At 40.7% G+C, this 26,672-nt stretch overlaps 1 protein-coding gene across 1 annotated transcript in view; it reads right to left on the minus strand.

The window, feature by feature from the left end:
- LOC142080854 (uncharacterized) overlaps window positions 1–26,672 on the minus strand; it is a 59,010-nt gene that overhangs the window by 26,339 nt on the left and 5,999 nt on the right. The window contains exons 6-8 of the mRNA XM_075146957.1: window positions 24,337–24,486; window positions 10,021–10,290; window positions 3,988–4,050 (exon numbers count right to left, since the gene is read on the minus strand). Of these exons, the coding sequence (XP_075003058.1) occupies window positions 3,988–4,050; window positions 10,021–10,290; window positions 24,337–24,486 (483 nt within the window). The remainder of the gene's footprint in view (window positions 1–3,987; window positions 4,051–10,020; window positions 10,291–24,336; window positions 24,487–26,672) is intronic.

Here is a 26,672-nt window from a genome sequence, read left to right on the forward strand (position 1 = left end):
GCACAATTTCTTAATCTTACCCAATATCTGCTACATTGTGTCTGGGAATTGATAAAACAGACCCCAGGTTCCTGACTTACAATGATTTCTTTGCAGTGATTTGAGGCTGTCTCAGCAAAGCAGTTTTTTTCAGGGAGCATGAGAAACATCATATTCATCTGTGGGTTCCTAATCCCTCCAGATTAAAGACTACTTTCAAGAGTTTTTTCAAATTACTTTCAACTTCTTTGGTTAGATATTGCAGGAAAGAATTCATGGAAGATCTTATCTGAACCCTGGCATGCAATGACCTTGTTGCTCCACTTCATCACTGGTTCTTGGGTCACGTTATTAGGGATAATACTGGGAACTACAGGATTATCTTAGGCTTCTGAATACATTTTACATTGACTAATTTATTCTGTCTTCCCTTTCATGAATGCCTGATGTAATATATAAGGCAGAGGGTTTATAAGACTCTAAAGGTATTAAGCTTTCACCTAATCACTATTGTTTGAGGTCTGATGGAAACTCAGCCTGATCTGCAGCTGGGTATTACTAATATCTGACCTCAGACATGTGATGGTACATTAAAAGTGCTAGTAAAGTATCTGGTTAGCAGATTCATGAAGGGAAAGTTAATGAACTAGTACTATGTGTACGCCGCTGTGCGTGTAAGTTATATCTGGCTGCCATGTGTGCCCAGAAGCAGTTCTTTCTCAGAGTATGCTGAAAAGCTCTGTCACCACAAGTCAGGCGCACCCTTGATACGTTTCATAAGGCTCCAGAGGAAATTAATGTTGGTTCTTCCAGGTTATAGCTTTTATATGATAAAAAACCCTACACCAGCTGTATCATATGGAAAACAGAAACAGATCAGAACAGAGACAGGTAACATAATCCACATGCAACTGATAATTCAAATACAGGTCTGATGTTCAGTATTTGACAGAATGATAGATGAGGCCAGGGTTTACCTCCTTAAAATATCCAATAACTGTGGGAGAAATGAAAGCAACACAAAAATGTGCAGCCTGATCGTGACTGAAGGTGAGCTGTAAAAAAGGAATAATTGTTATTGAAGGTGACCTTTCAGTCAGTAGTAAAGTCCCTATTTATTTCAGTGTGCTTTATGCTAGGACATATGTGACCAATCTGCAGGTATCAAGAGATTTTCTGTATACCACCAAGCTCCGAATGATTTGGTCCTGAAGATGTAGTGGATATACCATAGCAACGCACGCTCTACCCTTGTCAGAGTTGCCAGCCTTATGCACTGGACTGAAAGGCACTCAGTTAATGACCGAATGCTTAATAAATGCCTCGATGAGACACAGACATAAGAAGCTTGGAGGTCACTCCCATGGTGTTGCATCAATATAAAACTGGAATAATGCAGCGGTGAGTCAAACCAAGGACATACCAATCGACTAACACGAGGGCTCATTTCTTGACACACTGCACATGAGACTGGTGAGAGCAAAGTGAACCCTGCAGACAGCATTTTGGGTTAATCATCCCTTCTACCTTTTAGTTATTCATTTGCAGACCCTTTTTGTGGAATAAGGCAAGATGGATTATACATACAGAGACAGGCTGTGTTTTATGGGAACGGAGGAGGTGTGCTTTATAGTGAAATCCATCTTAAGCCCAAAATTCAGCACCAAATTTTTCAGTGATTATCTGTACCAGTAGCTTGTAAATGCACCCCTTAGATCTTAACTAAAATGTTAAAAATATTTGAGTATAGCTGTACAGAATTTGTCATTGTCCACACAAAAATTCCTCTTAAGGATTCATCATTTCCCCTGTATCCTAATTTGCTATTTTCACTATCTCTGGGTTTGTCTTATCAGAAGAATTCTTCTTTTAACCTGGTTTCATATCAAAGCAAGTTCTATCTTCATTAACACAAAATTTATCACAGAGAGAATGAAGATTTATGACATCTTGTCTGCCTAAAACAGGAAATATTCTACCAACGCAGCTCAGCGTGTCTGCAACTGCAAAGCCGCTGAAGCTTGTTGTCCCATGACATGAAAAAGATCTCCATTACAGAGAAGGTCCCACACCTTGCCAAATTTTTAAATCTTAAGAGTCTAATTTTTGCATGGCTGAACTACTTTGCCAATACAAAACAAAGGCCTTGAACCAGGGCTCTGCTATTTCAAACAAGAAATGTAGTTCTCAGATACTACAGCAACAAGGATGGTGGATACACCTGGCTTAGTATGTAGAAGTCAGATAACAAAATATAAATCCCCATTCTTTTGATTTTTGGCTGTTTGCTGTCACCCAGTGCCTTTCAGCTTGAACCTTCTCCCACAGGCATGATGCAGCTTGGCGATAAGGAGACCGCGGCAAACACCATTTGCCTTTCACAAGCTATGGCACTGCCATGCAGGCAGGTCCTTAATGCCAAAGCAGAAACTGGTTCCTTTTTCTTTCCAATTCCCTTCTCTGCCGAGCAAAGGAAAGGGAAGGGTAGAAACACTCACGAGGAAGATTAACATGTCATTGACTCCATCTTCCCTTTCTTTTCCTGACTGGCTGTGTGCTCCCATCACGAGAGACCGTGTCTGTAGCAGGAGCTCCAGCATTGTATGGTGGGAAGTCCAGGGAACCTGCTTGCCACCTGTTTCACCAAAACTGGCATTGCCTGTGGAAATGAGTCCACTGAGTTAAAAGTTAAATAAAGTAATCTGAAGTGATCAAGGTCTTCTATATCCACATATTTTGAATGGGATATCTAGACTTTTCGTTCCTAATTATTTTTTTATTTTGAAAAAAATCTTGTACAAAGTGAAAAGATAAAAAAGATCGCCCCCCCCCCTCCCCCCAAATCCTAAAGGAAGACCTTTAGGAGGACCCTGCTGACAGCCTCAGAAACGGACTCTTGATTCAGAGTAGTGACAAAGCAATTCAGACTCCAGAATTCAAACTAAAAACAATTTATCAGATTTATGCCTGGCCTGATGCATGCTTTCCTAGCTCGTAAATGCATTACATGTGGCATCTAGGAATAAAGCATTCAGCCTCAAAAAGGAAGAGGAAATACATACGAATGAAACCTTGTGTGGGAATAGTCAGTGCTTCCCTGCTTAGCAGTCTGAAAATGCTGCTTCAGCTTTGGCTATGTTTTCTCAACTTCAGCTGCACTGTGACCTCAGATGACCCAGACTGCTATGAATCTGGCCACTGTACATTTGATCCAGAGTACTAAACAACCGGTGTCATTTTCAGTCAGTGCTAAATCCAATCTGACCTAGATAGAAAAGCCCTTACATCCCATTGCTAATCCCTTCGGTTCCATCCAAGCAGTGAAGCCTGTAAGCAAACACAGCACATGGACTTTAAGAAAAGCAGGCAAACAATTGGACCTTCACAGAAATCTAAAAACTCAGACGTCAGGAGATCGGCCCAAGTAATACCAGTCTCCATACTCTCTAGAAGCATATTTCTCTGTATTGCCCAAACACTTTCAGACCATTCTGTGACAGTAAATAGATTTTATCTTTCTTCAGTGTCTACCTCTCTAGGACCAGACCGGAGCAACAATATATGTATTATTTCTGGTCTTCTAAAAAGGTACATCTTGCATGAATCTTGCAAGAAGTTAAAAAAAAAAAAGTAACATTTTTAAAATATTTTGCTTCAACATGCCAGACATTCCATTTCGCATTTTTTCCCTTAAAATCATGATTCTCAGCCACAGCCACTTCATCAGTATAGAAATAGCTGATTTTCCCACAGTCTCTCCAACAGTCAGACAACAAACCTGCACCAAGATGGTTCAATTTCATTGGAGTCAGCACCTACTGAGCAATGTGGTTTAGGTTTCTTTTAAGCATTCAGGAACGTTTTTCATAATAATGCCAGATGGCCTCGCAATCAAAACCTTCACATTTAGCCTTTTACCTCCAAATTTGCTGCTGATAGCGTATGGATTTGAATTTGAATACACAATACAGAAGTTTCAGATTTTCTCAAAAAAATAAAACAAATTACCTCTGTAGCGACAAATTTTCCAAATTAACTGCATTAACTGTGCTCTGGCTTCCACATACCTTTCTAAATATTATGTGAAGAAAACAAAAAGACAGAAAAGAAAGAAACATTGCTTGACTACCATCACAAAAGAAATTGTTCCTTAATTACAAACAGGACAACCTTAAGCCGAGAACTGAAGAGAAAGGCAATCTATACGACCTTCCCCCATCATTTTGCTTTGAAATACGGGGTAGGCAGAACCAATTGATGTGAACAGATTTAGTAAGATAAACACCGGTGGCAACTTTTTATATTGAACAACATTAGGCCTTCTCCAGGACAAAGAATAGGAATGAGAATACTTGTTATGTACTCTCACAAAATGTACTGTGTATTTAAAAAGAAAATATTTGCTTATCAGTTGTGGCTGTATAATGTCAAACATACGGTAGTTACATGATATTTTAACCTTACCCCCCAGATACAAGGAAATTGAGTAGATAGTTGGTTTTCTAGCGTCTTTAAAGTAACTAAACATGAAAGGTCAGACTTAGGAAGAACAGTAGATAAGCTGCCCAAAAAGGGCGGCAGAGCTGAGGAAACACGCTCATGTGCAACAGATATCCCAATGTTTGCTTAGAAACATGTCATAAATGTAACATTTAGTGATGGTTTAAAGTAGCCCACGTGAATAAGTAGTGGAATTTACACAGGAAAGAAAAGGATATGAGAGACTGATTCAGAGAATAGAAAGATGGCTGCGTTAACACTCTTAGACCAATTTTAATTAACTGTATTACATACTACCATAGTTCCTGGTCTTATGACCATGCATCACAGTTAATGTAAACATATTTCCCACAGATGGCCTGCACTGACACCCCCAGCCTCAGAATAATGTCCTGTACATATTTAAGCCACAGGGTATTAGCCCTTTGTGATGACAAAGTGGTGAAATGGGGAAAATGTGCCTGTACCTGCCTGGGCTGGACCCAGTGTCCTCTGAAGTCAACTGAAATAAGTTTTCTACAGACTTTGACATAAAACTCAAGAAGAAATATAAGCATAAGTTGAGGTGCTCGCTATTAGAATTTTTTAAAACTTGTACTAACTGTTGGAGGGGAATTGTAAGTGTCGGAAGTTTGTTTCATGCCAGTACAGAATAGTCCAATGTTTTGGAGAAAGAGACATAGGGCCCTTTCCTATACACAGGATTTAAAACTCCACTATTCAGTGATAGTGCCCAACACATCTGGAAGGCAGGATGTCTCAGAAAGAGTAATGAGTCCTACCACAGTCACCCACCACCAACGTAGAGGTAGGATGTTGCAGTGAAAGGGCACCATTCTTCAAGCAGGTGGCTATCTCACAACAGTAGAAATCTCAACAAAGATGGTGTTGTTTAGTCATGAACTCTAGAAAATTTTTGTTTGTTCCAGTGGAGGTTTGGTAGGGTAGAATTCAAAGAGAATGTCTTCCCCTCGTTAGATCGTTTTTAGAGAGCTGGATCCCACGCTGGAACTCACACCGCAGAGAGGCTGAAATATTTCCACTGAAAAAGGTAAATATTTAAAAAGATTTTTTTCTTGGCAAATATGTAGATATGTGGGTATAGGCCTGTCACAAAGTTTCCTTACAGCTAATTACATAACTTTTTTTTAACCCCGTAATATCACTGATAGCTATACATTTGACTGCTTTGTTCTGAGACCAGTTGAAGCAGTAGTCATAAACTGTTGCAGAGTTTAGAAATTTGCGGTGGACAAGACAACCAATATTGCAATTCAAAAATTACAGCTTTCAAACAAATCACTCACAGATATCGCTATTTTATTTCTGTGGGTCATGGAATCAAAAAACACATCGCTCACCCGGCTACAGAAAACACTCCCAAAACCACACTGTTTGACAAAGCAGCTCAGGAGGGCTGCATCCACAATTTCCATCCTCTGCAGCTGCTCTTCAGCAGCAACAAATGAAGCCGCACAGGAGCTCGGTGGACTGCAGAGCTAGCACTTGGCAGTGAAGCCCCCCCTGTCCCCAGCCGTGCTCCAAAGCTGTCCCGAGACCTTTCCCGTGTGCCATCTCAGTGGAGCAACATTCACGGGGACACAGGGATGGGATTCATGGGACAGAAACATCACGTGCCTCCTTCCGCCATCGTCCTGAGCCAAAGCCTGTGCTATGCTTCCGACAAAGAATGACGAATGGATGTTGGAAAATCACTAACTTAATGGAGGTGCAAGTGCCAATTTGAATAAACTCTGTTTAACCTGATATTCCCCCATTGTAGACTTGTCATACTGTACTTTGCCTTAATTTTTATGAAATTTTATTTAACTGGAGTTTTGAGTGTTCCCCCTGACTTCCATAAGTTTGGGGTTTATTGTACACCAGTCAGTTCTCTCACATCCAGCATACAGTGCCCGTAAATTTCAGGTTAATTAACTCACATCTGGTTTTCCACAAGCACAAATACTAAGTTCTGCAGCCAACTACTATTACTAGCTAAAGTGCTTTGTGCTCTCACTTGTCTGGGGATGAAACTAGTGCATCTTTGATTTTTTAAATCTATATCCTTAAATTCTGATGCCTTGTTAGAAGGCCAAGGGTTATTAATTTCAAAAACAGAAGGTAGAGTTTAATGAATAATGAATAGCAGCTGTTGGAAACAAATCTTTGTAGCCCTGGGACCGTCTTTCCCTATGTTACAATTACACTTTGATTGACCTCAACAATAACTAACAAGCATGCCCAGCTGGATCATAAACCAAGTATATACTATGTCCAGATACGGTGTAAAATTTCACATCAATGAAACACTCACTGTCAGTCTAACTTTGTCCCATCATATGTCAATCAGACTTACAAATAAACTTGTTAGAGCTGGGACATGCATTTTCCTAAAGAAAAAAAGTTCTTTACTGGCAATGAACACACAGTTTAGGAAAATCATGAGTACGCAGGGATGGCTCTACCTCTGAAGAAAAGCCTTTTGTCATGACAGACGTGTGGGGTTTGTTCACTGTGTGAATATGTAGGGCTTTAAGGAGGAAAGGCAGTTTTCCAGGTTGCCTAAAACAGCTATATCCCCATAGCCGGGAGGCTGAAAGCAGAAAAAGATTACGTTTGGGCTGATCAAGCATCTGACATATTTTCTCTATGAAGGAATGTGCTGCACTGGGACCTGGTGCTTTCGGGGGTCTGTGGGTGGGAGGCCCGTGGAGTTCATTGGGGGTTCAGTGCCTCTCTCCTGTGGATGACCACATAGTGCAACACCTAAATTTGGGATCTGTCTAAACAAACGGGAACAAAAGTGCAGGGACAAACTGTTTCTACACGCAAAACCAGAAAAATCTGGCTTGTGCTGTTTGGTGGATGGATTACTCAGTTTTACATCCTGTCTTATCAGATAGGAACTTTGGTGTATAGCCAAACAATATTAGAGATGAGCCACTGGTGAATAAAATACTCCAGCCTTGGGATTTACATATACTGTCAGCTTTCTAACACCTTATCCTCCCTCTCCTGACAGTTCCAGGTGCAAAAACCAGAGAAGCAACAGATCTTTCTCTCATCAAGTCGTTGGACTTCTCCTAGGCTTCCCATTTAAAACAGCTATGTATTATTATTTGTATTATTATTTATATTATTATTTCTATTGCTAAACATGACAAATTAATTTGTCACCATTTCTTCCTGTTCATGGACTACACTATTACAAACCCCAAAATATTTTCACAGGCACTTTCTTAAAGGGCACAGCACAACCATTAGTGCATTAGCACAACCACAGCAAAATTAGTTAGATGCCCAAATATCCCGGGTTTAGTTTTCCAGCTTTAATTTCCTTGGTGCGCCCTGTGAGACCACATCATGGCACCTCATACAATCTGCACTGAACAAGAGCTGGCTCAGCTTGCAAGTTGTGTGTTCTGTACTGCAGAACTGTAACTGCACGTCCTACCTCTCTCCATCAGAAATCAAGGTCAAGCACATCCTTTTGCAGCTTCCCATCTTCTGCACCTTGTTTAACGAGCTGAGAATAAAACAGATTGCATGACAAACGTCAACACAGATTTTGCCTCCCCTTATACTATTGCTTGCCTTTGCTTTGTTTTCTCCAACTGACATCTCTGCTCTGTAATGGCACGTCACTGATCACAGTTTTAAAGGGAAGTCCTGTTATCAGGGTTTCCTGATCTCATCCATCTTTACATAGAACTTCTTTATAGATTCTTATCTGATCTCAAAAGTTTTGCTCAGGGGAATAAATCCTAGTACCAGGGAATGAGTTGTATACTCCCACTGATTTCAATGGAATCAGAAATGTAATTAATTAAAATGCAGTTGGCAATGCCTTGGTTCCAGCCATATGATTGCAGGTATAAACTCTAGCTATGGTATCATTTCAAAGACAATATACTGTTCTTTCTAGCAGAAAGAGAAAGGGGGGAAAAAAAAAAAAACACACACACCAGTAAGTAAAATTACACACCACCACCAGCATAAAGCAAACCCCCAGTACCTTGCACCATCCCCTACCAGGTGTTCAGGCAAACCAGCTGAACTTACAGCACACACCAACTTTTGACAGACCCCAGCCCAGGTGGATGGATTTGGGAAGTGAATTCCAAAGCCGAGGGCGAGTGTCTCTGGCTGATCCCAGTTACAAGTGCTGTGCTGCAGGAAGGGAAGCAGCCTCCTGGGTAACCATTTGGGGCTTTATAGGTTCAAACTAACACCTTGAATTCTGCCCAGGAACTTATTAACAACCAGCAGAGCTGATCTAAAGTGTTCTTGGCATGAAGTTCCACATTGTGCACCAGCTCCAGTTTCCAAGGGTCTCAGCACGCAGCCCTGTACGGAGCGCATGGCGATAATATAATACAGCGTCAAGGTGTCAAAGGCATGGATAACTGCGACAAGGTTTCTCCATCAGACAGAAAAGGCCCGTTTCTCTTCATAGCAACATAGTAGGGAAAACACGTGGATATTTTGTCAAAGACTTTTCTCAAAATGTTTTTATGCCCTGGACACCACTAATCTTAGAGCCCTTATAAAAGCTCGGTTATAGACCTGCTCTGTGCTTTGGGAGTTTCCTGACCTCACCCTGATGAAATTAATAAAGTTATCTAGGTGTGAAAGCAGCGTGGGGGGGGAAACATCAGCCCCAAAACTCGACAGGTGTGAAGATTAGCTAGGATATACCAGTGAAATTTTAGAGGATAAAATGTCTGTCTTTGTTCTTAGAGCTTATTTCTGCCATGCCCCATTGAAGGTTTATGGAGGTCAATTAATTCTTCCCCATTCTCAATTCAGGACTGAGCTGTACCGAGTAGTATATTCTGGAAAACCTATTTAAAATCATATATAGTTGAGCTGATTGTCTCCACATTTCTTCTTTTGATACTTACTTTCTGACTGTAATTATATGAACAATTCAAATTACTTTAGGACTGGAGAAGAATCTAAAGTAATACTTCACTTTGCTCTAAAAGACTTGCTGGACCAAAAGCAGAAATAAACAAATACTGTAGAGTAGATTCCTACATAGGTAAAGGCAATTTGAGTCTCAGATAGTCCAGGTACACATGTCCAGCACAAAGTTGGGGACACAAGCTCTGGCACACACAGGCTGTCTGTGTTATTGATTTATGAGCAATAATATGCAGTACGGATGCAAATTATTCTAGACCGAACTAGTCAATGAACTGAAGTTACTAGATACGCAAAGCAAAGTATTATTTTAGTTTCTTGTCCAGTCTGGAAAATTATTAGGATTTCCTTTATGATGAACAGTAAATAGGAAGCTCTGTGTTGAATTACCAAGAATGCATCAGGGTGTTTGCAGTTATGTAGCTTCTTCATAAGTCATGAGTCAACAACATAAGTCTCCTGGCCAGAGTAACAAAGCTGGCTAAAAAGCTAGACATCAAAAGACCACTTCAGTTAAAAAGCTTTCTAGGAGAAAGAGGGCACAGAGCTATCTAGGAAGACAGACTGACAGATTCCAAATAATTGCTGAAGTTTTTAAGCCTTCATACTGACCACAAGGCTGAAGATCCACCAAGCTAGTACACGTCAAAATGTATTTCTCTATGGGCCCAGAGTCATTGGAGAGGCTTGTCCAGTGAAGTAAAACAGAGTGGTGACTAACAGGAAAGATGGGATTTAAATGCAAGCTTCCTGTCGGCGTCCCAGATTTTGTTCTGTATGTCACGGAGGCACTTCTTGCAAAACCATGAATGTTGCTGGCTTGGACATAATAGGAATAGAAGGTATATGGAGATAGCATAGTATCAGTGAAGGTCTGAACACCTAAAACAAATGGTAAGAATAAAATTGTACCAGTCTAACACATTAAAAATAATCTTAATTTGCACACTTAAAGCCTTTCCAGCCCTAATCCAAGACCTAAGATATTTATGTCCATTTGCATGCTCTTCTTGACATCATTATGAACATTGTAACTTCTCAACTTTTTTTTTTTTGTAACAGGGAAAACCCCTCTTCCCTTTTCCCTTTATTATCTTTCACTGCACATTGGCATCACTAGAGAGAGAATTTTTCCACTGAATTCTCCTAGTTCCTGCTTTAATCATGAACAAGATCAATACAATTATCTTCTTATTCCTCCTTTGTTTGGAAATAATTATTTCAAATGTAAATCAGCATTTATATTAGTGGATCTGATTTAGAAAAAAATCGCAAACCATTCTGTAAATTTTCACACCTTTGTTTTTGGTTCATTTCATAGCGTAAAACCAAACATTTCACCTTTCCGTGCTTTCACTTCCTCACTTCTAAAATAGTGCTTAATAGTTCATTTGTAATCTTCGATGCAAAGTGAAACAGAAGTGCAAATAATTATTAAAAAGTATATCCAAAGCCTATATTTACCTTCCTCACCCCCTACTTTCCTTTACTCTAGATAGCTTTTTAGCAGCTTATTTACCAGCTTTTTAGCAGCCATGACCATGAATAGCTCCTGGGTATATCCCAGAGGCAGTTACACATATTAGTCATCACAGCATGATATGAATTTATGTACAACTATACCACCATACATTGTTTTGACTTAAGAAATAGTGAACACTGAGTAATATATTACATGCCAGAGCATGAATACCCTTGAACTTTTTCAAAGAAAATGGAGAAGACATAACTATTTCTAAGTCGTCTCTGTATGTCTGCACTGGTAAGCCAGCCCTGAGTACAACTTAAAGAAGAGGACCACAAAATTATTAGTATTGCTAGATATTCAACCCTTGACACTGTAGTACAAAAGCAGCCAGTGTCAGCCCAGTAATTGCTTACAGCGCTTGAACTACCTATAGCAATCACAAACTTATCGCTGGAGACCAGGTAATCTCATCTTCATGCCTTTCAAACCCTGGTACTTCAGGCAAGGTTGCAGATCGGCTCTGCCAGTGGCCGCAATGGTTATTGCAACATCCTCGTGCATTAGAAGTGAGCAGACAAGTGATGCAGCAGATTTCAGTCTTGCTGGCGAGATTCAGCTGTTTCTTTTTCAGCTTTTGGGTTAGCACGCTGTTCGCAACTGCGGGTGCAAGTACTCGAGTGTACTCTAGAATTGTTGAGCCTTTTCTGAGCTGCATGGACACACCTTCCCTGGCTGAAGCGCTTCTGGGTGCAAGAGTGGGGTACCAAAGCCAATTCAACAAGTCTCTTGGACAGGCTAGCAAGAATCCTCGGAGCAGGAGCGTGACAACTGTTGATGTGAAGGACATCGGCAAGTAGAAATTTGCCATGTGTCCCATTTCCAATTTTGTCTCCAGAGAAAAGAATGGCCAAGAGGCAGCGCAAGTCAGCATGCTAGAAACTCGGGAGAGCTGCAGTTTATGGGATGGTGGGATCCCCATCTTATGGGCCTTCAACTCAAAAGAGCCACAAAGAAGAAAAAAAGCACCCAAGGGAAAAAAAAAAGAAAATAAAAAAGAAAAAAAACCAGTGAGACTGCTATCAGCAGCAGCAAGAACCACAAATCCTGTGAGATGACAAAACAGGAGGACCCCCTCTCAGAACTGAACCCTTCTCTAGAACCACATGCTGTCCTGGAACCCGCTCTGGAACCAACAAGCGAGCTAGAACCTGATCTAGAACCAACAAGCGAGCTAGAACCTGCTCCAGAACCATCAAGCGATCTAGAACCCGCTCTAGACCCAACAAGCGAGCTAGAACCCGCTCTAGAACCAACAAAGCGAGCTAGAGCCTGCTCTAGAACCAACAAAGCGAGCTAGAGCCTGCTCCGGAACCAACAAGAGCTCCTGACACAACCAGCAGTCCTGAACCAACAAACAAGCTAAACCGTGATGCTTGCTCGATAACCAGGAAGTGATCTGGAAACCCGCTCTAGAACCAACAAGCGAGCTGGAACTGGCTCTGGAACCAACAAGCGAGCTGGAACTGGCTCTGGAACCAACAAGCGAGCTGGAACCCGATCTAGAACCAACAAGTGAGCTAGAACCCGATCTAGAACCAACAAGTGAGCTAGAACCCGATCTAGAACCAACAAGCGAGCTAGAACGCGATCTAGAACCAACAAGCGAGCTAGAACGCGATCTAGAACCAACAAGCGAGCTAGAACCAACAAGCGAGCTAGAACTGCCTCCCTACTAGCTCCAGAATTCATACCTGCTCTAGAAACAACTGCACCAACACCACCATAGCTCTACAAACCAAGCCCCGAAGCCCAATCTCTGGAACGGACCTGAACTCTAGGGCCCCAGGTCTAATGTCGACAGCAAGCACATTACTTTCCCCTTTATCAAGTACAGGGATCACAAGAGGCAGATCACCCAGAATGTTGATATTGTCTGCCAGAAAACTAACCAGCACCATCTCAACATTATGAGAAAGTTCATTCAGTGTTGATGAACACCTGATCACCAGATGGCAACTTTATTTCAATAGGAATATAGGCTAGATAAAATTGGATAAAGCCAAAAGGTTGAAGGTTCTACATTCCTCAGGTGAACAACTCTACCATGTATTTAGCTACATTTATAATTAATTAGAACCAACGTGATTTGGAGTTAGAATCGTAAGCAACTTTTTTTTTGGGGGGAGCGTTCATGTTTTAGAGCAAGTATTTCATTTTATCCTCAAGACAAGGATTGGTATCTCCTGAGCCTCTGGTTTCGCAGAGCAGTTAGGAAAACATTGTTTTAATTGGGCATTCTGCAATACTATCCCCCAGACTACCGGGCCGATTTAGAAGATTATTCTTAATTTTCCTTGGGAAGTTCAATGTTTTGAAGTTCAATGTTTCTACAAAACTCTCATTTAGTCATAGGATAATGTTCATCCAGTTGCACTCTCATAAGCATTACAAATTCCACACTGTACTGAGAAAAAAGTAACATTACTAAAAGTTCTGACAGCATTAACAACATATTTTTGATATTCAAACACCAGCAGATGATTTCACATCATTAATTAGGGGGATTGCAGGAAATGTCAAAAACGTCTTTTGAAACCAAATCTATGTTTTTAAAAAATAATGTTTTGTTAAATAGAAACACGTTGATGTCTCATTATACAGCTAAACACATTCAGAATTTTTCACTCTCTACAAAGTATGTAGGTACAGTCATGAAATAACATCCTCAACAATGCACTCAGATTCAAGCACATTACAGAGCACAAATTTATGACAACAAAGTATAATAGCTTTTCTTTTGAAATTAATTCATATTTTTACTAAAGTTAGGCTTTTAAACTAATTTAAGGCATTGCAATATTTTCTATTAGCGCTTTCAATTTTTTTTGTAATGTTTCTTTCTCTCCTCTCAATCACTTAATCCCATGCTTACATGGGGTCACATACCTTTCCTCATGGTATGTACTGCGGAGTGTCCAAATTCACAGCACAAGCCACAGAGTAATCAATCAACTGTAACACAGCAGCATGCACCAGAACATAAAAATGTTAGGTGCATTCCAAAGGATCTGTGCTTCCACTGAATAATAGACTTTTTTTTTTTCCTCCAGGGTACATGCCAATAATCAGAAAGGCTCAACTTCTGCAAAATATTAATGCTGCATTGGTGTGAAAATGCAACAAACTAAAGAAGCTGCTAGAACAGAAATCAAACCTTAGCGGCATTAAACCACACTTGTCGTCTTAAAAAAAAACACTTGCGTGCCATATATACATAAAAACAGCATCCAAATCCATCTCCTTTTCTTTGATAAGAGGATCAATAGTAGCACAAAATGGCCTTTCCAGCTAGGACAGAGTGCCGAGTCCTTGAGGACTGCCTTCTGAGGGACGCCTTTCCAAGCCTCAACATGAGTGAAGTGGTGCTGCTAAAGGCAAACCAGGAGCTACACTGATAGCTTAACAGAAGGTGCTAAAAGTTAGAGACCACAAAAAGCTTTCCTGATCTGTTAACAGTTTAAAACCAGGAGGACAAAAAAAACAAGTTTCAGCACATTATGGTCTCTTCCATTCACCCTAATTCTTTCTCTGAGACTTTGCCTCTTTTAGATTTTGGAGCCTGTGTATATTTGCAGGGAATGCTTCTGGTGGGTCAGTTAAAGTTTTCCAGATTAAAAAGTAAAAAATTATCAGCCCTTTTGGGTGACTCAGTTTGCCAGACTTTAGACTGGAGTATTCATTTCTTTCAAACAAAATTAACAACACAGAACAGTAACCCACTAAAGGAAAACAGTATAATGTATTCAAAATCACAGCGAATGATGATGACAGAAACGAGAAATAATTAAGAAAAATTGCACATATATATAGATCTGTACACACACACACAAACACAAAATCTTTGATGTCGTCTTCCTATAAATACTTGCTATAAGGGTAGTAGTTTTTGGTTGTATAAATTTCAGCCTCATCACTATACGGCTGGTAAGTAAGTCTGTCAGAATTTGCAGGCTCGGGGGAACTCCACGAAACAGAGGAATTGAGAACTTCTCCTGTAGGAGGAGATTGCTGGAATGGAGCTAAAACATACACAAAAACAGAGGATGTAAAAATGAAGGTAATCAATAATCACACAAATGTAAATAACAATGCAAAGAAACTGCTAAGTTTTCTTCAAAGAAAAACCATCAAGTAAACATACAGTCACTCAGGCAAGACATTAATAGATTAAACTGATCCATCCAAATGCTCTCCAACAAAGCTTTTTTTCCAAGTGCATGAAACACATTTATACATTTAAACAAATGACAAATAAACTTAAGCCCCCTTTCCCTCCTTCCTCCAATTAAAGCAGGTACACCACAGTTTTCCAAACTTTTTTTTTTTTTTAAAATGTATTTCAAGACCTCTATAAAACGGAAACATGTTTATTTGGTCACATTATTGAAGTCTATAGTTCAATTATAGTTTTTTTTTCCCAGAGGATTCATTCCATTTTAGCATAGGCCAGGCATAAATTCCTCTATTAGAACAGAAATGGAAAGTCCAACTATCTATAAATTTTACTGAAGTGTTACAATAAGCCTACTTAATTAAATGACAAAAAACACGAAGGGGCAAATTTTGAAGGTTATTTAGGCAATTCACTTCCATTTGTTTCCAATGAAACTTAAATCAATGGCAGCAAGGGGTCTAACATTTTAAGAAATCAGCTTCAGATTCTTATTTACCAAAATACTACTCTGCTATCACCTCCGTTAACTTTGGAAAATGTGCTACTTAATTGCACTAGTATCAATAAAGAGAAAAACAAACCTGAAGCTCACAAGCCAAGTGTCTCACATTTTCAGAAAGAGCAGTCAAAGTCTCTCCTATGTCTCTTTTGTAATCCAACTGTATGACCATGGTCCTTTCTAAGATAATGGCTATTACTCAGAAATTAAATTCTATATGCATAGATACACACATATACACATATATACACAGGTGCACATAAACATACGGTTTTACGGTTGGACTCGACAATCTTAAAAGTCTTTTCCAACTTAAATTATTCTATGATTCTATATTTATGTTATTATTCAAGTCAGAGCATGAGTCCATATCCTGCTACGAGATCTCCACCCCGCCTGCTGTACTGAGGACAGCACTACCCTCCATCCCTCGGTATGCCCTGCATTAGCCCAGAACAAGACTGGTCTCTTTTGGCAGCTAGTAATTGCTGTAGCTTGACTTAAAGGCAGATGTGCCATTCCCTACCCTCTTTCCCAAGAGAGGGAAAACCAGGAGGGCATGGATCTAGAGGAGAACATTTTGCTCCAGGAATGAGAACAGCTGACAGCAGTACAGAAATCAGCATACGGAGTAAGCTACCGGCAGCTGGATCCAGAACCACCCAATAAGCTTTTCTCCCTTACATTAAGCACTATAGGAAAATATCAACATTAGAAACATGTGGCTTTTCATTAATATTTTTCTCCTTCTGTGTATAAACTATCATCATCTCCATTATGTGGATGTTTGCTTAATAAACAATTCACCAAAAGTTAATTATCAAAATCTGTTCAGCCAAGCTAACGGGCGACAAGAAGCAAAGAGTGAAGTTGCAGACAGCAAGCAACATGAGGACCTCAAGCCACACGAATGATAGATGTAGAGACTTACGCCAGCATCAGTGGGTCACATTACATACGGGTTTTTAATACACATCTAAATTGTGAGTTGAAGCTCTTTATTTAGAGTAAGATAACGAAAAGCCCTGCTCCTACTGTCGTCAGCTGTATGAGCCAAGAAACAGCAGAAAATATTTCTAGAATTCATTGGATTGAACAGAACACATAATCATCATCTCCCATTAGAAAGCATAGGTTGTTTTGCTGCCAATCTAGAGGTTTTGAGTTCAGCTGAGTTAGGAAATGAATGTATGCTAAAGCGTCTACAGGAGTAAATTTTGAGAATCAAAGAAAATAAGTGCTCCTAAATCCCTTTGGCATTTTTGAAAGTGTCTCTCTATAATACATGTTTACAAGACCTGAGCAATCACAGAAATTTACCGGCATAATCTTCATTCTCCATTCTTAGGCTCACACTATTGCATATTGCTCCCACGCGTTTGCTGGTTTGCATTTTAGATGTGTAAGCAAAGCACTGTATTTCAGATTTTTTTATGGAGCATCTAAGAGATTGTTGGGCAGAAAAATTGAGGTCTTTTCCTTAAAGAATGTTAGTTGACACTGACGGCAACTTACGTTTGCTTCCCTTGGCAAAGACTTATAACCAGTAATGGTATGTGTCAAGAAAATACTGTTCTGCAATGAAAATAACCACAAATATCAAGCTAGGCAAAGCTCCATATCTGTGCAAGAAGTTAAAATATTTTAGTATGAATAACCAAAAGACTGCAATTGCTATATCATTTATGTCCAGAAGAGGACTCCACTTGTCATTTAGAATACTGCCTGATGTATCTTTTTGTGATGGATTTCAAACAGTATCCACCACAATGACAAGTTCCCAGAGTCTCAACTCAGAGTCTTTGGTGGAACAAGAATGGGAACAGAGACCCTCCCGCAAAACAGCATGATTACAAGATATTTTAGCAATGGTATCGTGCTTCGTATGGTATAAACATTGCTCCAGGCAGCTAACCTGCAGACAGAAGTTCCTTGAAAAGGTGAATGCTCAGGTTTTACTAAAGTGAGCTCCAACTACTAGGAAGATTATGGCTAAACCATTGAAGAACTTAACAGAGCTCACCACCTTCCACTCTCAAAATCTCTGCACAGAGGTGACCATTCCTTTAGGGCTTCACTCTAAGAGAGACAAATCATTTTAGGTATTATCTGAAGGCCCTGAGAATATAAAAAGGAAAAGTCTGTCTCATGTTGCTGTCATCACCTGAGCAGAAGAGCCACAGATATTAGGAAAGACGAGGTGCCTACATACATCACAACCAAACCTTACAAAACACCCACGGAATTTGCATGAAATACATCTACGAATCTGAACATCCCTACCTTAAGATTTATCGCACTCCTATGATGACAGACAAGTACTTGTTCCTAAGTCCGTTATTACTTCTGGTTTTGTTAAATAAGTAAGATCCCCCGCCTTCATCAACAAACGTTGAGACAATCCAAAATAAAACTTCTACCCTAAACATTCTAATGCATCTTGTATGCTGTACCAATTCCACCAGCGTATACTCTACCTCCATTGTAGGAAGAAAACATTCAACTACTTGGATTGGATTTGGCAGGACTGATAAAAAACTGTAAAAATATTATGGAGATTAACCAGTCACATAGCACTGGAATCCAGAAACACTGATCCAAACAAACAGAGAAGTTTCCATTTGGCAAAGAAGAATTCCCTGTATCGAACCCTGTTGAGATGCATGATATCCATTTTGTAATTACATCTCCACTTCAGAAGGACCCTGATTTTAATTGTGACTGACAGAAGCCCAAACCTGTGAGGTGTAAGAAATACTTGCCATAAAGTTGACATCTTTCCTCCACTGACAGCAGCAAACATTTTTACATTAGGTCACCAGTTCAGACTTAGCTGACTGTTTGGACACCAAACCAAAATAGGTTCTTCTTTTGCTGAGACATTTAACCTATCTTGAAAGTATCAAAAGACAACTTTTTTTTTTTGGGGGGGGGGGAGGGGAGGGAGAGTTGGGTTCAGTATTCATGGACTTAGCTAAAATAAGGTCCATTTACTCCAGTCACTAGAAAAAATAAATAAATGCAGGAAATGCTACATCATATTACAGAAATATCTTGAAAGTGTTATTTAAAGAAAAAAAAAATCCAAAACCCCTACCAACTACCTCCATGTTAAAAGAAAACAGAGGTCAGATGTGAATCTACAGAACAGCAAGTTAATAAAGTATCCTCCTCCGAGCTTCCAGGAGAAGAAAAACAGAAGGGGGTGTTAAATCTTTGAATAAATCTCCAGTAAAGACAGCCAGAAATGATGCTGCCTTTAGTCACATGAAAGAGAATAGAAGGATTTCTCTTTTTAAATTAGTCTTTATTGTCTGCTTCGTAAATCGTGATCACATGTGGTATTTATTACAATGAAATTTTATTGTTGCTATAGCCCTCTTGCTTGCATTTGGTGCTTTCTGTTTATTTTAAAAAGAGAAATGTCCAGAATTCCTTCAGTTCTGTGACTGAAATTTTATGGCTGTGCACATGGCAGAGGGTCATGGTGACAACCAAGGAGCCTGCGTAAAATATAATACACGCATTTTTAAGTTCAGATTCAATGCAGTAGAAAAGAGTCTAGATCGTGTTATCCCATCTCTCCATTTCATCCTCACACAGATATCTCTTCATAGGTAGGATGGGAATTGAAGTCTAACGAGCTTTTTCTGTGCCTGTGTAACTGCAGGACTTGCACTCCTTATTCTAAAGCCCACCAGAACCATCCCATTGGGCACAATTATTTAAGCCCTTCTACAACTGACCAAACCCTCTACAAACTTGCCAAACAGGCAAAGCCAATTCACGGATTGACACAAATTCACCTCCCCACTGAGGCCATGAATCACCACATACATAAAACTAAAGAGAGACACTGATATGACCGCGGATAAACACATTCCTTGCTTTTTTTTTTTCCAGTTGGAAACTGACCCACGTTTGGTTTGAATTAAAGATTCATCGCACTGAAACAAATAACTAAATGGAAAGATATGAGTCCCTTTGAAGAGCGTGCAAATCAAATTTGGGTGATAATTAGCAGCAGACAATTGAAACCTACCGTTTGTTTGCACAGAACCCGATGTTACTGAAACATGGCTTGAATTCAGGCACAGTGAGGACTAAGTGACTGAATTTTCAGGAATTAATTTAACAGTTTAGTATCTGAGGTAGAAACAACCGTGCTTTTAACAAAATGAGTACATGTGCTCAGACCCTTCGTTCCAGCTACTGTCCCCTACCATACAGTTACTGCGCTTTCAAGACTTCATGCCGTAATTTTTTTTCCCCCGAATACTCCTCTCTTGGGAAAGTGATGCATAGGGATGCCATAATTGGAAAGGAGAATAAGCTGCTCATAGTCGAGTTATAATGAAGTATTACCTCCTATAACGTCTGCCCAACTTAGTCCTTGTTTGTTTAACTTAGTTTGCCAGGGAGCATAAATACATGTGTCATCAGCTGCATGTTTGGCAAACCAAGCATTTTTTTCTCGGGATGTGTTTGGCCTCGGCATAAGAGGAAGCACAATTTTGCAGCACAAGTGAAGATGAGAAAAATGGCTCTCCAGCACAGAGCAGGATAGAGTAGCAACTCCCACAAGATAGATTTGGCCAGAGCATTGAAGTGAAATTTTGGTGTATTTTTCACTTCACCACATGTTTTATAGATTTTTTTTTTTTTCCAGTCAGCCTGAGCCTCCAGCAAATAAAAGAAGGCCTGATAAAGATTTTAAAGAGATTAGAAACGATAGCATCTTTGTGATGAAGGGAACTAGCAATCAGAGTAATGAATTACACCGGAAAAAAATGCTGTTGCAAGCTTTAAGACACAGATCTTCCTGTATCAGGAGACTGGTCCCAGTTGGAGCTACTAAAGCCATCACTCCAAAAGAAGGAGACAGCATTCATTTCACGCTCGCTTTTATCTGCTAGAGTTCTGAACTACGCCAGTAAAATTTGATTCCTATAGCTTGTTATTGCCTCATTTTATATCAATCGTCCGTGACTACAGGGATGGAGGGACGGTCATTAGTGCGGCAGAGAAGGCAACACCTCTCCCATGCAGGTCACCGGCAGAGGATCGACAGCAGCATCCCGGGTCGTGCATGCCGGAGGCTGCTGGGCGGCTTTAAGAAGCACCGAGGGCACCTACTGAGAGGCATTGCTGGTGTTCCCAGCCCTGGGCATGGATCAGCGAGGAGCCATCCCCCGCCGAGAAGAGCAAGGACCAGACCAACAGGCTGGTCCTCGCTCCAGCCCAACCCTGTAGGGAAGCCATCAGAGCTTTCTCTGCAGCTCCCCACTGGTTTTTGCACTGAACTTGCTGTTGCTGGAGAATTTGAGGCAGTCCCTCCCCTTCTCACCAAGATGGAAAACAGAGTGAAGCTTTAAGGCAACTGCTGTCCCATCTTGCTAAATGTGACCTACCTCCCACGTAGGTATTGCCCAACTTGAGCCCTGTATCAATAATAAAATAGCAAAGCCAACACATTCTTTCAGGTCTCTGCAGGTAAGTTTTGCCTCTTCTGGGACAGGTAACTCGCATCATCTAGCACCACTCCGGAGATCAGATATCTCTGGCCAAGGTTATGTTCTTAGGGATAAATGCATTTTTCTTCAAGTAGTTTGGAGGGTGTTTCCATATATTTACCCCTCCACCCAGAGAAAGCATATTACTATTAAATTTCCATATTTCTGAAGTAGAATGATTTCCGTTAAAGCTAAGATTCTATAAATCATAACTACGGTCACCATTTTTTTTAAGCCTCTAGAGAGGAATTGGGGCTTGGTCATCTGACTGATTTACCACGCTAACAGATTGCCACTAATCAACTGACTCTTCAGTAACAAGACATATTCTGTTAGAAATTTCGAAGTTCCGGCTATGAGCTAGATGAGTTACTATCAGAGGTATATCAATCAGAAGCAAGAAGAAATTATGGCCCTAACTGGTGAAGCTATGCTGGAAGAAGCCCTCATATATTTTGGCAAAAATAAATACTGTTGTTTATTTCCTTTAAGGAACTGGCACAAATAATACCAGTGAAGGGAAAAAAAAAAAAAGACAAAAAAAAAAAAAAGCAAGCATCAACTAAACCAACCAACCATCTGCCCTTGCCCCCGAAAAATAAAAGCTTTGGGACATTGTAGAGTACACTCCTTTGTACATTTAAGAACAGGTTCACGGACACTTTCCCTGATGGCAACACCGTTTATCAAGTCTACACCTTCCTCACCTCCCATTTCTTTCTAACCTCACGCTGCAGCTCAGAGATGCTTCATTTATGGCAACACAATGCTTGTGGGAACACAGAAACAAGCAGCTCACAGAAAATGTCTGGGCTAAAGGGAAGCAAAACGCCCTTTTGTGTAAGCTCATAACTGCAACCTTAGACAAACTTCGGCCAACAACAGTATAGGCATAGAGGATCACGTATCGAGGATGAAATGGCTCCTCAAGACCACCCCTTTCCAGCCTTCTTTCCAAGCAATTTACTATTTCAGTTCTATTCCTGTGTTCACTTATTGTAAATCACCTTAATAACATCCCATTCCAATGGTTTTTCGTCTTGATACAATCACATTAGCCCTGTGCAACTCAGAAACAACCTTAGCACCACTGCAAACATACTTTAACGCCTTGAAAAATAACTCACATGATCTGCCAGAAGATGACCAGCTAAAACAGAAACAGTGTTGTCTCATGCGTATACGAGTATTGACAGAGATCTTTTTTCCAACAGAAATTAACTGAACTGAATTTTAAAATTAACCAATATTTTCTACTTTGGGCTGACCTGTTTCATCACAGGCAAAAATAAAAATCAATCGGATTATAAGGTTTAAGACAAGGAAAGGAAATTACAAATTACATGAGTTTTGATTTTTAGGAGCTGCAAAGACTGAAAACACAGGACTCTGAGACACACAAGCTGGGGCTAGCTGTGCAAGGTAAGTCCTTCCAAGTCCTGCCACAGTCAACAGAAAACCTGAAACACTGTTCACAAAATCAGAGCCCTTAGCAGAAACCTAGTATAAGTTACAATATTTTAATACAGACACTTGCTGTTATTTTTCCTACTTGTATTTTATCCATAAAGAACACCAATTTTATAGTGAAACTGCCCTCTAGGAGTGAATACACTGCAGCACACTGCAGCAATCTCAGAGAACCAGGTTTATCTGCCAGTCCGGCCACTACCTTGCTGTATGACCAGAGGACAGGCACTGCACAGCTGTGCAACTAGGCTTCTCCAATGGAAAAGCAGACATGGTCACGTCGGCATCCTTCATGAAGCCCCTAAAGACCTCCTGATGAACCGTAATATTGAAATCCCCATTTTTAAAAGGAGCAAACCAGCAAGAAACCTTCAGAGCCTGTTCTTGCAGCCTCCCTCCGTGCAGTCCGAGAGGCTGGGCGGTGTGGGGGCTGGCGGGTGGGAGAGGAGGGGAGCAGGAGCCCTGCACAGCTGCACAGCCCCTCCGCAGCCGCTTCCCCACGCCGCAGCCTGCACCCCGGCACACACCGAAGCATAAGCTGCTTCCTCCACCTCGTGGAGAATCATGAAACTGATGTGGAAACCGCAGTCACCAAGAGTTGATAAATTACAGAAGTTTTAAGTCCGGAGAAATATCCTTTCCCCAGCCCAGAAAGCTCCAGAATTTTTGGAAATAGTTTCCTGTTCCGCCTGTTCTCTCATAAGTGGTTAAAAACCCTGCGTTGGTTTTATTAGTATAGAACATCATTAAATTTACAAGAGACTCAGAGCAGCAACTTAGAGACCACTGCTGAGAAGTGGTCAGATCTTGAACTACCTTGAAAGTTGTAACTCCTGTAAATTGTTTCCTCACTATAAAGTGCAGAGAGTCTCCGCAATCAGCATGGTTTTTTCATCTCACTGTGCTTTAGGTTTCTAAACCTTGTACCACTAAATTCCATTGCTGTTACACAAGGCAGTAGTTACTATTCTGTTAGTATTCTGGAACAGTTACATTCTTAACAGAAGTTTTTTGACCTCACTTGATGCTTATCTTTGTTTCATTAGCTTGTCCTGTTCTCCTGTATTCCAAGTTTACGTGGAGGTATCCAATTCACCTTCTCTGCATCAGCCACGATTTTGTCAGGTTCCCTTTTACTGGATTTCTTACATGTTTTAATTTTCTGTCACTCAACTCCCTCTCTTTTTGCCATAGTTTTTTCGGGCATAACAGAAGTTAACACTTTATTCAAATTCATTTTATTAGAATTACAATATTACCAGCTTTTCCTGGCTTATTCCTGCTTCCATAGCCCCAGATTTTGTTTGCTTTTTGACTACTCACTTACCTTAAACAGGTATTTTCATTAAAAGTGTCCATATTGACACCCAACCCAACACAAAGTATGGTACCACACAGCTGAACTAACCAAATGTATTAACTGGGTGTTAATTGCATAGCAAGCAGCAGTGAAATTAGGTTTTAAAATCAACACACCATTAAGACAGCTGGGAGAAATTCACCCTTTGCAGTACTATTGTGCCTGTCTGCTTGCAGACTCTATACACGCTATTTCTTTCTGAAAAGTAGGCAAAATGCAGAAAAAATTGGGTCTGCAGAGCAAATTTTAGCTTTTACCCAGATCCTAGGGTTTACTTGCCCCCAATTCCTTCTTCCTTCTCTTGGGAAAAGAAAAATTAATAAAAAACACTCCCAAATACTCGTTATCCAGAGGTACAAGTGATTTAAGCCTAAACCCACTCACCTGGCTGAGGATACAGGCGGCCAGAGCCCTGCATCAGGCTCGGTGCAGTCAGGCATCCCAACAACTGAGGCAGGCTCCAACACCTGCACCGAACCGGCACCACACACCCCTGGTTTGTGAGGACCCTGACCCTGGAAGGTCTGTACGTTCCTACAAGGGGAAACAGGAGTGTGCAGCCTTTAATACAATTTTTTGCAAGAATCTGTACCAAAACTACATGCTGTTACCAATTACCAGGGCTAGCTAACGATTTCACTACCACCTTTACAGGCAGCAGTTCACTGATTGCATTTACCCTTTTCCCTGCTGTGGCTGTTAAGTGCCTAGCCAGCTGGATGGCAGATTGCTCTTTGGCTGGATCCATTACAGCACAAAGGCACTAAATAAATAACAATTTTTTATCACAAAGACCGATTTTAAGGTGCAGAAAAGGCAGAGGCTCAGATGTCTGAACAAGGACCTTCTAAGTTTGCCATCTGCACTCAGAGAGCAGTTGCCAGCGCCACGGGCTTTCACCCATGGGCTGAAGGAAGACATCAAGACTGTTCTCAAGGGGGAAGCTGGCAGCTGCTGCAGTAGCGGGTGATAGACTAGATCACTGACAGAGACTGTGGATGAGGATGGACATCAAATATTTTTAATGGTGAAAACAGGTAAGGCCTGTTGAAATGAAGAGCATTCACTCCATCCAGCGAACATTTTATCACCGTCTGGAGTTACGAGCTATAGCATATAGCAGATTTCCCAACAGAGGATGAGTAGCTGTGGCGTTTGGGAAATACTCGAGAGCCAGCTCTGCTAAAGATAGCACCTACTTTACTGCCAGTTGCTATTCTGGCTTCACAAAGACTGGTACTGGGAGTGCCCAGGGATCTGGGAGATCAGTGCGCTCTTCCCAGCAGCGTCAATCGGAGGAGGAAGTTTGACTCTTAGAGGAGGCTGAGGAAGTGGGAATTGAAGCTAAGCATTTTGCTAGGAGACAGACTCTTACCTAGGAAATGGAGATGCTGTTCAGATGGGGCTTTGGCCTCATTAGGCTTGGTGTAACTTTTACATAGCACGCAGACAAGCCTCTAGATAGACCTGACTGCAGTACAAGGTACCGGTGCTGTCCTGCGCGCTGAGACAGGCACCCTTGGAACAAGAGCAGGCAGTCATGTAATTAAAAAGCTGTCTGACAGCCAAGGATAATTGCAGGTCCGAAAGGTCAGAATGTGGTGAGTGTGTGTAAGCACGTGAATGCACTATATGACACGTGCACAGGGCAGTGCTAACGAGTCCTCAGCTCTTAATCTATGAGAGCATAAAAATTAAAAATATGCTCCCTTAAGCAGGATAAATAGTCATACAGGCACCTGAAATTCTGCTTTTTCTAAAGACTAAGCATTTGACGGGTAACAATCTTTTAACATGTTTTTGACGATATATTCTCTTTCTAGGTCATGAAGAACAGAAATGTATTTTTCAATACACCCCATCACATGTGTGACCCCAAAAAGTTCAATTCAAAACTGCAGTCAGTGAAACCAAAGTTACATTTACTACCGCACACTTAAATATCCTTTCTTCACAATTTTTGCTAAATATTATTGGCACAGAATCACAGAATGGTTGAGGTTGGAAGGGACCATTGTAGATCATCTTGTCCAACGCCCCTGCTCAAGCAGGATCAACTAGAGCCGGTTGCCCAGGACAATGTGCAGATGACACAGTACTGCAAGATTTCAAAGGTAGTGCTCAACATCTACTTAGTCAATCACTGCATCAGACGTTTCTAAAATTGCCTTATTTTCTCATTGTAGGCCTGTATTTTGTAGTTGATGCTTTTGGTGGAGGAAAGACATGCAACCATTATTTCAATGCCCTCAGAGACTTTAGGCTGCATCACTACAGAGAGAGGAACAAATAACCCTGTCTATAAAGATTAAAAAGAAAATTACTGGAGTAGAAAAAATGTGCAGCCAAAGGACCAACTGACCTGATGTTGCATAAGGGAAAATAATACCTGGGGAAAAAGATGTACTCAGAATGAGATGTTGTTACATCTGTGTAACTTTAAGACTTCCTCTCGTTACTTAAAGCTCACCAGAACCATCCCATTAGGCACAATTATTTAAGCCCTTCTACAACTGACCAAACCCTTTAACAAACTTGCCAAACAGGCAAAGCCAATTCACGGATTGACACAAATTCACCTCCCCACTGAGGCCATGAATCACCACATACATAAAACTAAAGAGAGACACTGATATGACCGCGGATAAACACATTCCTTGCTTTTTTTTTTCCAGTTGGAAACTGACCCACGTTTGGTTTGAATTAAAGATTCATCGCAC

Source organism: Calonectris borealis, chromosome 3 (assembly GCF_964195595.1).
Source record: "Calonectris borealis chromosome 3, bCalBor7.hap1.2, whole genome shotgun sequence".
NCBI classification, from domain to species: domain Eukaryota; kingdom Metazoa; phylum Chordata; class Aves; order Procellariiformes; family Procellariidae; genus Calonectris; species Calonectris borealis.